At 39.0% G+C, this 14,303-nt stretch overlaps 3 protein-coding genes across 3 annotated transcripts in view; 2 read left to right on the top strand and 1 right to left on the bottom strand.

Moving 5' to 3' along the window:
* Nucleotides 1–2,011, top strand: part of LOC310648438 (inactive phospholipase C-like protein 2) — a 71,100-nt gene extending 69,089 nt beyond the window's left edge. The window contains exon 6 of the mRNA XM_083376273.1: nt 339–2,011. Within this exon, the coding sequence (XP_083232399.1) occupies nt 339–524 (186 nt within the window). The 3' untranslated portion in view covers nt 525–2,011. The remainder of the gene's footprint in view (nt 1–338) is intronic.
* CISD3 (CDGSH iron sulfur domain 3) overlaps nt 1–14,303 on the bottom strand; it is a 293,184-nt gene that overhangs the window by 87,302 nt on the left and 191,579 nt on the right. The gene's annotated exons all lie outside the window — the stretch shown is intronic.
* On the top strand, nt 5,606–13,122 carry HCRT (hypocretin neuropeptide precursor; the record flags this gene model as incomplete). Its single annotated transcript, XM_083378973.1, has 2 exons — nt 5,606–5,642; nt 12,754–13,122. Exons 1-2 carry the CDS (start codon nt 5,622–5,624, stop codon nt 13,120–13,122), a joined length of 390 nt encoding a protein of 129 aa, XP_083235099.1. The 5' UTR covers nt 5,606–5,621.

The following is a 14,303-nucleotide window of genomic DNA, read 5'->3' as shown; positions in this document are numbered from 1 at the left end:
TGAGTGGGGTTGAGAGACAGTGACAGGTCCAAGGTCACTCACCTGGTTTCTATCCTGGTGCCTTAGACACTAGACCAAACTATTCTCCTCCAGATTGGAAGGGAAGGATTTGAACAAAAACTTATTTGGGGAGCACCTGCATTGAGCAAAATTATATTTGAGCAATGTTCCATTCCCAACCATAAATATTTCATTCATTTCTTGCTGATGTTCTTGCTGATTTCTCAAGCTAGCAGAAATGTAATTAAAAATTCGATGTACTGCATTGTTTAACTTCACATTTTATTTCCTAAGCTTTCTAACCATCCTTCTTTTCTCATACCTTTCCTCACCCATAGGGCCAAGCTGATTTGCTCAAGCACTCCAAGGCTGAAGCACTAGATACACTATGGCAAATCCACAATGCAGCTCAGTCGTGTGGCATTGGACGGAATGGAGCTGCCTCTCCTGACCTCTTCCGCAACCGAGCTGTTCTTGACCCCATCCCAGAAGCTGATGGAGCCTGCGAGCCGGGCTCTTCCTGACTGGAAACGGCTAAGACTATGGGGACCAGTGGCATTTGTGGACAAGGGTTGTCATATAAAGACTTAGACAATGTGGCAGGTCTTAAAAAGACACGGCGTAAGGATTGTCCAACACTGGGAAGGCAAATGAAAAAATGTCAATCAATTTGCAATTATTTGTGTCTATAACAACATGTAGGGGTCCCTTATTGCAAGACAAACAACCACCCCAAGGAGAAAATTTTAGGTGACAGAAAATATGGCTCTTACCTGGGAAATAGCTTATGTGAAAGTTACAGATTTTTGACTCAAGACACACTAAAATTAACAGAAACATCTTTGTACATTTCAGTAGGGCTTCATTAGCCAATAGCTAACAACAAATAGATCTCCTAATGGCCAGGGCCAGCAAGTAAGGATGATGCAGATCCTTTGAAGGGAACTTAGGATATAGCAACTGGGATGTTCTGGAGTTCCTTGCTTAAGTCTCCTAGCAAGAATAGTGATAGACTCTGATGGTATTGCCCAAGTTGAGTTCCTGTCTAATATTGCTTGAGGATTCTTGGCTGAAGATCTATTGCAAACATGAGCCTTTCTGGTTATGAGTTGTTGCAAATCCTCTAATGAGTGAGAGAGGACTGCTATTTGGATCTTCTTGAGATGGCAATATTAACAAGTTCTCTTTCTCATCCACTCTTCCCTGCCTGAAGTGTTATCTGTAGCTTTCCTTAGAACAGTTTAGCAGCAGAAGTAGGAGTGGTTCCAAATGATGTTGGGCTACATCTCCCACAATCCATAGAACACTGGCTACAATGGTTGAGGATAATGGAAATGCAGTCTAACAACATTTGAGAGAGGCAAGATAGAGAACTGCTGGGTTAAAAGGAAGGTCTTCATGTTTTTTTGTATGCATTTGTTTCCTTCCTGAAATGAAAGGGTGTAGGGTGAATGGCGATGGAGAATTCTTAAGATTTCCTAGGTTAAATTTGGTTATTCTTCTAATTTGAAGTTTAGGGTTGCCCTTTCCGCTTCCCCTTAAAAAAATCAAGGGGGAAAAAAGGAGGGGAATGAGGTAGTCAGACTGGGGAAATAAAACCAGTTAATCTTGCAAAGATTTATGTTGATCATAAATCAGTATACGTATAAAACCCAAATTTTAAACTGTTTCTGTTTCTTCAATTGTATTCTCATTGCATTCACACCATTTTCTTTGGGAAATTCAGTTAAAAGAAGCTAATGCTTAACATTATCTTGAGAAATTATTCACAACTCTTTAAATTTGGATACTTTTCAAGGTTTTTCAAGATTTGGAATTGAAGAGATGAAAATTGCTATGCTCTGCCTTTGTGCAAAGCAAGGCTTTGGTTGTGTATCTTGAGCTCTATTTTTCATTTTTCTTTGGGACTTGGGAGGAGGAGGTAAGGTTGCAGTACTTTTTTCTTGCCTACCGTAGAAGACTTATTTCGGAATTGATGGGCTGGATTTTGTTTTCAATAAAGCCTGACCTTCTCTTTTGGCTGTTCCTTGTACTAATGATCGTCCTTGATCTTAGAACCCTGTACTAATGCAGCAGATTCAAACTAGCTTATTAATAATAGCCACCACATGGCTCCTAGACAAGGAATTATCAACATGGTACTTCTGTGTTAAACATTCAGGTATATTGGTTAAATACCTGCACAGAGTCCATACTGGAACCTTCTAAAACAGAAAACTTGGGGGAGGGCACAACCATCATCTAAATCAGGGGTTCCCAATCAAGGGTACGAGACTATATTCCAGGGGGTGCGAAAACTTGGGTTTAGAAATTTCAAAATTATAGTTTCAAAATTATAGTTACATGATAGCAGTGTTCCAATATCTCAGGGGCTGCCACAAAGAAGAGGGAGTCAAGCTATTCTCCAAAGCACCTGAAAGCAGGACAAGAAGCAAAGGATGGAAACTAGTCAAGGAGAGAAGCAACCTAGAACTAAGGAGAAACTTCCTGACAGTTACAACAACTAACCAGTGGAACAACCTGCCTCCAGAGGTGGTGAATGCTCCAACACTGGAGGTTTTTAAGAAGAGACTGGACAGCCATTTGCCTGAAATGGTATAGGGTTTCCTGCCTGAGCAGGGGGTTGGACTAGATGACCTCCAAGGTCCCTTCCAACTTTTTTTATTATTATTATTATTATTATTATTATTATTATTATTATTATTATTATTATTATTATTATTATTTGCATAATTCCTTTCCTTTATTTCGAACACTTGTAAGGGGTGTGAGAATAAATCAGAAGCATTCTAGGGGTGCAGGGTATAGAAAAGGTTGGGAACTGCTGATTTAGATGGAGAGACAATATCAAAGACATACTACAACAGCATTAATTAGCAATGGTTGAGGCTTCCAGAAGAGCAAGAACCAGAATTTTGTATGTCCCTCAACACCTGAAGCAGTAAAAGAAGAAGTAAAGAAGAAGCTCATCCTCTACTGCACTTGTGCAAAGCAAGTCCTACTTTTCCCTTCAGTTCTCCTTCGGCTTCTGAGTGAACAGCAGCATTGAGGACGTGCTCTTTCAGGCAAATTCCTTCCCTTTTTTTGTTGTGCATTTCCTTATATTTCAAAAACCTACAGAGAGACGCAAAGAAAACTAAACTTCTTGAGATGCTTGGAATCAAGAATTATGGAGGGTTAGCCTGTCACTTTGACCTTCTAGTTTAAGCTTATTAGAACCACATTTCACAGACACATAAAATTGAGCATTATGTTCCTGCCCTAGGAGGGTAACTCTTTGCCTTTGTGGTTTGGGAGGAGAGAGATTTTGGATGTTTGACAACAACTTATTAAATAGGAAAGGGAGAATAGATCTTCCCACCTTTGGGTCTTATTGTGCGAGGGAGCACTTCAGTCTGTTATATTGATTTCAGAAATACATTCCACCCTCAGTAAGGAGGCAGTTTTGTTCCATTCATCTAATCTAATGTTAATCCATGCATGCACGTATGTGGCTGTGCTACATTCATGAGGGTTCTCGTCTCAACTCCAAGACCTGGAATTCTACCCTGTGAATCAGAGATAGAAACAATGTCTTTGATTCCACAGTGATAGGTACAGACCCTTCCTTCAGCATACATTTGATATCTCATGGTACCTCCTTGGAAGAATGTAATAGGACAATAAATGCTTTCCATAATCCTTTCTAGTCCTAACAACATCAGTGTGAAATTACTTGCCATGGTGTTCCACTCCAAGACGTCTGAGAAAGAAAAGAAATTACTATGAAAAGATATTACAGAACCTGTGAAAGTAATCCTCCTACTCCTATTCTTTTTTAAAAAAGAATTTTATATTCCCTTCTCTGTCTTCTTTTGATCTTTGTAAGTTCAACAACTGTACACAAGCCATAAAATTCTATATAAAGCACTTCTTGCCTTCATTTTTTAGAAAGGTTAACAAGAACTATTATCCTGCCTCTCTTGCTAAGTTGCTTCAGGGCTGTCTTCAGTCTTTCATATTTGTGTCTACTAGCAAGTTCCACAGATTAAGCATTTATAATTTGACTCAGCATGAAGAACCTGTGAAATATGTTGTTTTGTTTTGATATGTGACAAATCCAAATCTCATATATATATGAGATATATATATATGTTTTAAGTATTTGTCAAGTCTTTTGAATACCTTGCTAGTTAAATCTTTCTTTCCTGTTTCAGCCTAACCCAAGGCTATCCGCAGGCTATAGTCAGAGACATCACCCTGTCAACAAAAGTGCATATAGTCGAGGCTATGGTCTTCCCAGTTGCAATGTAAGGCAGTGAAAGCTGGACCATAAAAAAGGCTGAGCACCAAAGAATTGAGGCCTTTGAACTTTGGTGCTGGAGAAGACTCCTGCGAGTCCCTTGGACTGCAAGGCGATCAAACCAGTCAGTCCTAGAGGAGATCAACCCTGACTGCTCTTTAGAAGGCCAGATCCTGAAGTTGAAACTCAAATACTTTGGCCACCTAATGAGAAGAAAGGACTCACTGGAGAAGAGCCTAATACTGGGAAAGATTGAGGGCAATAGAAGAAGGGGATGACAGAGAATGAGGTGGCTGGATGGAGTCACTGAAGCAGTAGGCGTGAGCTTAAATGGACTCCAGAAGATGGTAGAGGACAGGAAGGCCTGGAGGAATGTTGTCCATGGGGTCATGATGGGTCGGACACGACTTTGCAACTAACAACAACAACAATCACATGAATGCAACTCTTTCAGGAGCTTTTAGTATCAAGGTTGCTTTTTTCATTTAAGGATTTGAAGCTATGGAAACTGATGGTTTTGATGAATTAAGCCTTGATTTGTTTAACTGTGGTTTAATAAATTAGAACTGTCTAAGTTCACATGTGTTAGGTCTTAATTTACAATATACAATGACGTGTTATAAATGCATAAAACACATTAAGCCAGAACCAAATGAACCATATTATGGCTCGCTTATCACAATGCACAAAGAGATGGTCACGAAGATAGTGTACTTTTAAGATCCTATCTTTGTTAGAAAGAGAGTTCACAATTTCATTCTTAGTAGCCCTTTCAACTGAAAAGTATAAGACTCTGTTGGATGATGCATTCTCCCCAGACTAATTTTGGGGGCTCTCGATTCTCTTCTCTCAAGAGCCATGTGCCTCTGTGGAAGTATGCTGACACCATGTGCCAGACTAGGAAAAGAAAAGGGCATGAGTAACTTCTTGGTCTGTATTTTTGAGGCAATTAGTCTAATGGGGCCATGCTTACGAATGCAGCCTGTCTCATTATCTCTGGCTAGCCTACGGCTCCTTTTGTAGGTTTCTAAGTGGTTGCTTGGTTCTGCAGACAGTTGTAGGTTTTGTTAGTTGTGGAGAAATGACAAAGCAGGTAGATGTCTCCCCTTGTCTCTAAGAGACGGTACACAAAAAGGTTATTTAGCTTTTTTTTCTTGACCGTATCTTGAGGGACGGTGGGGAAAATTTTACTTTGGCAGGGAGGCGGACATAAATGGGAACAATGCAGTTGCACATAACCTGACCTTATAAAACGGCATCTTCTTCCAGCATTTGATTAGATCTTTGCCCTGGAAGGTGGTATCACAAGCCCTCTTGTGGCCTTGAAGAAACCAAGACTATGATGAACCACAATATTAAGGTAACAGTTACGCCCCTTTGTAATTGGCCAAAATGTATAAAAAGAGGTTTATGTTGGCTTTAAAACAGCGGTTGAAGAGAGATGCAAGCTGAAAATCTCTCAAAAATCGCTGAGGACTAATTTAGAAAATAATGGAAAATAATTGACCAATCTAACGTTACTATAGAACTTGAAATTAAATCTGTATGTTGAAAATATTTATTTCAACAGGCTTGGGTCTATATGGCAGACTGCAATCTTGCTGATTGTATAGAATGGTCAGTAGAGAAAAGAATCCTATGAAACTCAAATATTTGAATCAATTTAAAATCAATGCAATGGATATATAAACTTGTGCTATGCTTAGAAGTAACTGATTTCTCTTTGTGACTCTTGATTTCTACCGTGCTCTCACGTCTCGGTTGCATCAGAGCACTAAGAAGGGTATGGAGAAGAAAAGCAATACTATTATCATTGGTCAGATTAATTTGGAGACCTTAGGTAGAAGAAATGTCCACCTTGAATAAATGCACATTGAGGATGTTGATGTTAACCTTGGATTAAATGGATGAAAAGTCGAGTCAAGTAGCCCTCGTTCAGCAAAGACCTTTGTGGGGTGGATCCTGGGAAGCAGGATTCCTAGCAGAAAAATTGAAATTGTGCTGCATGAAGAAACAGTGCTGAGAAGACAATCAAAGGGTCAACAGTAAATGTGCTTGAATAGAGTAAGAGAGAGAGAGAGAGAGAGAAGATGGAAAAAGAGACCAGTAAGAGTTGTCTTTCTTGATCTGGACAAAAATATCTCTGGATTAGGAGAGGGTGCTGAATAATTTAAGTGCCACTGGTGCATTCCATACCAGATTTTTTATATGAAGCCATCTGGAAAAGAAGATGCAAGTAAATGATTGTAAACACTTTCTGGGATTTTTGCTTAAAAGAGAAAAAAAGATGAATTTATGATTTATGGTTTAGATGATTAGCCAGGGTAGATCGTAAAAGAAGAGATTTATGTTGTAACCAAAGAGAAACAGGTAAATTTATGACTGCACTTTTAACTGCTGTAAAGATCAGAACCTACATCTGTGTATCTTTTTTTTCTTCCTTTTTCTTTCTCCCTTTTTCTTCCTATTTTTGTCTTGTACTTTTTACCTTTCTATTTGACTTCTTTTCTTCTCTTTTTCTTACTTTATATTCATCTGAATTGGTTTTTAGCTTCCTTTTAAAAATATTATAAGAAGGAAGCAGAAACCACTAGCCTGATGATGACGGATGGGATTTCGTCGAAACGTTGCGCCTACACCTTTAGTTCTACGCGGGGAAAAACCCGAAAAACCAAGGATCCATATATATATATATAATTATATATATATATATATATATATATATATATATATATATATATATATATATATATATATATATATATATATATATATATATATATATATATATATATATATATATATATATATATATATAAAAATAAAGCTGCAAGCACTGCAGGAAATTCACTGGTGGGAAAAGAGTTCTGGCTACCGGATATCAGAAAGAAAATACTAAATTGGGGCTGAGAAAGTGGCAAAAAAGGAGCCCAAATGATTGAGAATGGAGTGGTGAGTTAAAGCACTTTTGATGCAAAGAAAGTTCGCAAACTAGGTTTGCTAGTTTCAAAAAACAAAGGGTCAAGTTATAAGTCACAGTGTATAGCATCAGTTGATGAAATTATGCACAATATGGAGGAAAATGAATGAGAGTTTTTGTGTTCCTTCTAGCCACTGGCTAGGTCACTTTAAAAAAGGGATCACACAAATTGATGGGAGCTATTGATGGCCACTAGTTTTGCCGTTTATATGTAACCACTGAACGGTATGACTCAAAACACTTTGAGCTGGAGAACGCAAACTGGAGGTATTACAGGTTTTTGATCCTACTCATGAACTTGCTTGAAGTGTCTCATTAGCCATTACACAAAATGGTTGTGGTTTGCTGAATTGCTCCAGTTCATGAAATTAGTCTCAATAAAGAATGTTTTCCGTAATTGTTTTTACTGGGCATTATTACAGATACTACTGTTGTGGACACTAAGTTGATGTTGAATTTAATTACGGCAGTGAGACTTTTAGTAGGGCAATATTGGAAGAAGGAAGAACTGCCGACTATAGAAGAATGGACTTTAAAAGTTTCCAATTTGGCGGAAATGGCAAAGATTTCAGCGTACTTGAAAGACCAGTCGCAACAGAGAGATATTGTGGAGTGGAGAAGATGGATTGATTACATCCAGAATTAATACGGGACTAAAAAGTTTCACCTAGCATTTGAATAAGTATTGGATTTATGTGATATATAAATTACTTGCAGTTATTTTAATAAGAGTTAAAGTGCGATAGAATTTAATATTTTATTGATGTTTGCATATAGTAGATTATGATTGTTTGTATTTTTATACCCTGTATTTAGCTCTGGGAAGTCGGGGAGGGGGGGAGGGGGAGGGGAGGGAAGAGTTGGGGAGGTTTGGGGAGAGGGGAGGGGGTTGGGAGGGGTTTTGTCTTTTAAAAAATGTACTGTAAAACTTTTCAATAAAAAAAGAATGTTTTCCCAGTATCAAGGAGAAAAGGGTTATAGATCCCCATGTCTCTTACTAGTTAATGCCATCTGCATTTTGAAACATCAATTATTTTGCATATAAAGTACAAAAAAATGGCTTAGTTCCCAGAACACACTTATGGCTAACCTATCCATGATTTTTTTCAATCATCCCAATTCTCTGGGTTCACACTGCATGAAATAACCCCAGTGGCTGCTTTGCATAATGCACCTGTACTAACCCTGATCAAAGAACTGGGAAGCAGCAAAGAAAAATTATGTGAGCTACCTTGAGGCTTGAAAAGAAGTCATTGGTTCAAGGACACCCACTACAAGTAGTTAAAGCCTCCTCCCTTTTTTACTCATTTATATTAGAAAAACAAAAAGACCCAAATAGTTATTAATCCAGATCTTTTTTTTCTGCTCCCCCTCCCCAATTCCTCCTATTTAGAAGTGTCTCTTTGTTACAATCTGAATGCATATTAATTTAACCAAAGGAAGGATAATTGAAATGTTGGTTGGAATTATGGGAATTACAGTGCAGCATATCTGGAGGGCATTATTATTAGGAAAGCAACCTTATTACAATATTATATTCTCTGGTCTCCCTGGTGCATTCTTAAGTTTCTTTGTCAGAATTAATTTCAGCTTCTCAGGGAAAATGGTATGCTTTAGCATAGAGCATCCTTATTATTAACATAGATTTGGTTCATATGCAAACCAGCCAGTCATCTTTTTATGTCAGCAAACCTGGTCTGAATGACAAATTCATGGTTTAGTGCAATGTTTCTCAATCTTGGAAACTTCAAAATGTGTGGACTTTAATTCCCAGATTGTTCAGTTAATCAGTTCTAGGACTGAAGTCCGCAAATCTTGAAGTTGCTAAGGTTGAGGAAACACTGGTTTAGTGGGCTGTGTGAACTCACAAAATCAGATTAACAGATCAACTACCTGATTGCAACTTCTATTAAGACCTTAATAATAAGTTGCTATAGCTGCTCTTTGATAGTTTAAATGGATCATTCAACAAAAGAGGGGGGGGGAAAGGACTGTAAATTTTTCTAATGGTGTTTGTGGAGAAGAGTGATTCAAAGACCACAAATATAAACCAGGCGTACTATGACTTTTATATGATTCTGTGGTTTTATTTTAAACTGCTCAGAGATGTGCAAGTGAGATGGGAAATACTGAAAATAGATAGATAGATAAATAAATAAACAATTAAAAATAAAATAAATACTTGGGGGGCCATGGAGTATATAAGATGGCTGTTTGTGTTATTGGATAGAAAACTGAGTGCTAAGGAAATGTATGGGAATATCGGGAAGGAGAGCAAGGATGCCTGGCATTCTGACCACTGCAAGTCCAGCTTGTATGACCTCATGTTTGTTACAGCAACATGCCAGGATTCTATGAGCAGTCAATGGGGGAAGTCCAGGGCTTTTTTTCCTCATAGAACGCTCAGAATGGAGTTCCGGCACCTTTTTTGGATGGAACCTTGTAGGATAGGCAAGGCGGGTTGTATGACATGTGTGAGTTCCGGCACCTTTTTCTTTTACAAAAAAGGCACTGAAGAAGTCAGATTCACTTAATGACTGCATGATTCAGTTAATAACTGCAGTGATTCACTTAAGAACTTTGGCAAAACATCATAAAATGGAGCAAAAAAAAATCACTTAACTGCCTTGCTTAGCAACATAAATTTTAGGCTGAATTGTGGCCATAAGTCGAGGGTTATCTGTGTATCCACTAAAAAACTATTCTGAACTTTTAATTTACAATTTAATTGCTTTAAAAAACTTGTTATTTATTTATAGTCACTCCTGCCATTCAAAATATTATAGTGAAAATAGTTTGCACATCTTACTAGTTACAGATTTAGTTCTATTTAGAATAAAGCTATTATTTTCAATTCTGAATGGTAATTGGCATCCTTTTCTGGATCTCCAAATGACTTGATTTGACTTTTTCTGTGCTCTTGCCTCACATTTTCACCTATCACTTTGTATAACCTAGTGGAAAAACATTTTCCTCTAGGTCAGATTCATTGAGAATATTGTATGGTTTCCATACAATTGTTCCCTGGTGGTTTCATTATCCCCATTCTCTGGGGTACAGCATGGAACTATAAAATCCTACTTTCAAGTGTATCCAAAGCCAAGATAGCACCAATTCATACTTTGTGACATAATTTTAGTCCTTTGATTCATAATTTAAGTCTGAATTTTACCTTCCATACATGTTTTTTATCCATTTTTCCATGATGAAACCACCCTCATTCAGGTCTGTTACATCTTTCATCTTTCTCTTAATTTCACAGTCATAAAGGGGTGACATGGTAGCAGTAGTCCAGTATTTGAGGGGCTGCCACAAAGAAGAGAGGGTCAAATTTTTCTCCAAAGCACCACAAGGCAGGACAAGAAACAATGGTTGGAAACTGACCAAAGAGAGAAGCAACCTGGAATTAAGGAGAAACTTCCTAATAGTGAGAACAATTAACCAGTGGAACAGCTTGCCTTCAGAAATCGTAGGTGCTCCATCACTGGAGATTTTAAAGAAGAGATTAAACAGCCACTTGTCTGAAATAGTATAGGTTCTCCTGCTTGAGCAGGGGGCTGGACTAGAAGACCTCCAAGGTCCCTTCCAGCTCTATCCTATTCTGATCTACTTTTATTTCATTCATTTGCTAATTCATATTCTTTTAATTTATTCCTCATGTTTTAAATCTCAATTTTTCATATAGGAAATCATCAGATGGACCTATAGACCTTGACCTCCGAATGCCATCCTAGCTTTGATCAATCAAGGTTTTTGCACAAGGATTAGACAAGGCTAGCAAACTTGTTTACACTTATGCTGTTTGCAATATTCTCTGCTGAAAGCAAGAACAGGCACTGATATTTCCTGTTTATTTTGGTCAATATGCCATCAACACAACCAGAGCCACATTTTAGTACCAAGGATGCTCATGCTAGAATCCCTAATTTAAAAACTACCTTGCAAATCAATATATATGCAGTGTACAAACACACATCCAGGAGGCATCAAATCCAATTCTCCTCCATCCCACCCCACCCCCTGAGATTATGTTCTTCTCCGTGGCCAGTACCCTATCTATTAGGCAGAGTGAGGCAGTCAATCATTTTCAGTATCATGAACAGGAAGCAAATGGCTAGCTATTCTCTTTATTATTTAGAGATGTTTATAGGATTTTCTGCCTCAGGGGCACAAAGAGCTGCCTTGGATGCTATGCAGAGCTGATCATAACACCCAGGATTGCTCAAGTTACTTTTTAAACTAGAGGTAAAATCTCAGATCCCTCTCTCTGTCTCTGAATACAACTCTTAATTATGGCAAAATAACACAACCATTTACTCATTTGCTTTTCAGTACAAAATCAGCAGTTGGCTTTAGACCAGGGGTAGGCAACCTCGGCTCTTTTACGACTCATGGACTTCAACTCCCAGAATTCCTGAGTCAGCTATGCTGACTCAGGAATTCTGGGAGTTGAAGTCCATGAGTCATAAAAGAGCCGAGGTTGCCTACCCCTGCTTTAACACAACCATTTACTCATTTGCTTTTCAGTACAAAATCAGCAGTTGGCTTTAGACCAGGGGTAGGCAACCTCGGCTCTTTTACGACTCATGGACTTCAACTCCCAGAATTCCTGAGTCAGCTATGCTGACTCAGGAATTCTGGGAGTTGAAGTCCATGAGTCGTAAAAGAGCCGAGGTTGCCTACCCCTGCTTTAACACAACCATTTACTCATTTGCTTTTCAGTACAAAATCAGCAGTTGGCTTTAGACCAGGGGTAGGCAACCTCGGCTCTTTTACGACTCATGGACTTCAACTCCCAGAATTCCTGAGTCAGCTATGCTGACTCAGGAATTCTGGGAGTTGAAGTCCATGAGTCGTAAAAGAGCCGAGGTTGCCTACCCCTGCTTTAGACTAATGGTAGAAGCAAGTCTATTTCAGGCAACCATCAATGTCTTGGCTCACTGCTCAGTTAAAATCTCTGCAGATTTTTAAAAAAAAATGTTTAAAAAGTTTCAATATCTTCTTCCCACCTAGTAAACTAAATTTGCCTTTCTTACCCTCTCAGCTAAATTTCCTTATATCTTTGGTATCTGTCCTGTTCCAGAGATTGATTCCTCATTCATAGACTTTCAGGGGTTTTGATTCACACATCATATCTAGCCATAATGTACCTTTTTGTTTCTCATAGTGTAATGTTTGAACTCACCCACAATTCAACAAAACATACCTTAAAATAAACCTTGGTGACCCCAATATATCTTTTTAATTATATTCATGAAAGTCATGCCAGGGGAACCTTGGTGACGTAATCTCCACGACAGAATATCTTTTTAAGGCAGAAACGGGGAAGTTCCTCGTTTTGAAACTTCTCTGATGGAAGTTTCATCTTCCATCCATGCAGACCAGGTTTTATATTAATGAGGCATGCTGGGAAATGTAGTTCTGGGATATCACACTTTCTCCGACTTTGACCTACCTTTGAAATGTGCTCACTTAGATCATGTCTTTACAGGTTCAGAGGGCCACCTCAGTGCTCCTGTTCTTGCTGCTGTGCTCCTTCGCCAGGGCCAAGCAAGCCATGCCAGACTGTTGCCGGCAAAAGAGATGTTCATGCCACATCTTTGATCTGCTCCATGGGATGGGCAACCATGCCGCCGGCATCCTGACCATCGGCAAGCGTAGCAGTACCACGACTACTAAGGGTTTCCAGAGCCGCCTCTACCGCCTTTTGCATGGGTCAGAAAACCAGGCTGCTGGGATTCTCACAATGGGCAAGAGAGCAAGTGGGGTACCCTTGCACCTCAACAAGAATGCACCCAGCATCTCCCAGATGATGCCCACCCCTGTGCTGCAGAGCCTGACCCAGTCATGGGATGCCTGACTCCCCAGAAGACCAGTGCCGTGAATCACATTTACTAAGAAATTACACATAAGGAAACCCTTTTCAAGAGTTTACACAAGTCCTTCCTGCTTTCTATCATCACTGCTGTTGGTTGCTATTTTGCACCAGCCAGGTGCTAGGTGCTGCCCAAAGATAGCAGCGGTGCAGTTCTTTCATTCTGTAAATAGCTCTTTCATTTATCTGTCACCACATTCTCTTCCAAATAAAGCCTCTTGTGTTTAATAACTGCTTTGTCCAAAGCTCTTTGTGAATTCAACCCAGAAACCCTTGATGGATCAACTAATGACCCATCTGTACCAGCTTTCTACTTCTCAAACTCTTTTATACAGAAAGCAGGATATATAAGAACGTTTTTTTCCCTATTCTGCTGCTCAGAGCCACAACACCTCTGAATAGGAAAGCAAATAAATAAAAATTGTCTAGTCTATATTGCCTCCATTTGTCTATAAAACTACCAATAAACCTTCAGCAAGCCAAACATCCAGGCAGAATTTCCTTGACATTTTCCTTGTCAATCATGAATGTTAACCCAGCAGGAGTGCCCATCCCATTTTATGCCAGATATGGTTCATGCTAAGGTTTTTAAAGCTTTCTTTTTTAAAGGCAAATTCCACTGCAGTAATCTCTTGTGTTCCCAAACTGTTTGAGCTCTACTGATCTATCTCTACAATAACTGCTTCTGCCTATCTAAGACTGCCTGACCAGATCTGTTGCTTTTGTATGATTTCATGGGGTTGGCAGCAGTTGGCAGCCAGAGGGCAGTGTTGGCAAAGAAAGCTGGCTACTCCAAATCTCTTTGTGTGCTAGATTCTTTTGTGTGCTGACAGATGTTTGATTGACCATCTAAGGGCTAGGGCAGTCTGATCTGGAATCTATAATTCAGATTATGTAAGAAATCTTTGTGGTTAGTGCAAAGTTGGCTCAGGAACGCTTCTTATTTGGGGCTTCCTTGTCGCACAAAATCCTAGCCCAAATGAAGCTAACTGATGTATATTTAAATAAAATGTTCTTTCCTTTTTCATCTTCTTCACTTTTTACAAATTGAGCAGTAATTTGTTTCTAGCCAGCATTAAATACAATTCAGTCCAATAACATCCTCTGCGCGGACAGCAGGCATCATAATTCGCAGATTCATTGGGGCAAGCAGTCAATTATATTGC

Source organism: Vipera ursinii, assembly GCF_947247035.1.
Source record: "Vipera ursinii genome assembly, chromosome: Z".
Taxonomy (NCBI): domain Eukaryota; kingdom Metazoa; phylum Chordata; class Lepidosauria; order Squamata; family Viperidae; genus Vipera; species Vipera ursinii.
Note: the sequence above shows the minus strand (reverse complement) of the source record. Positions and strands in the feature narration are given on the sequence as shown.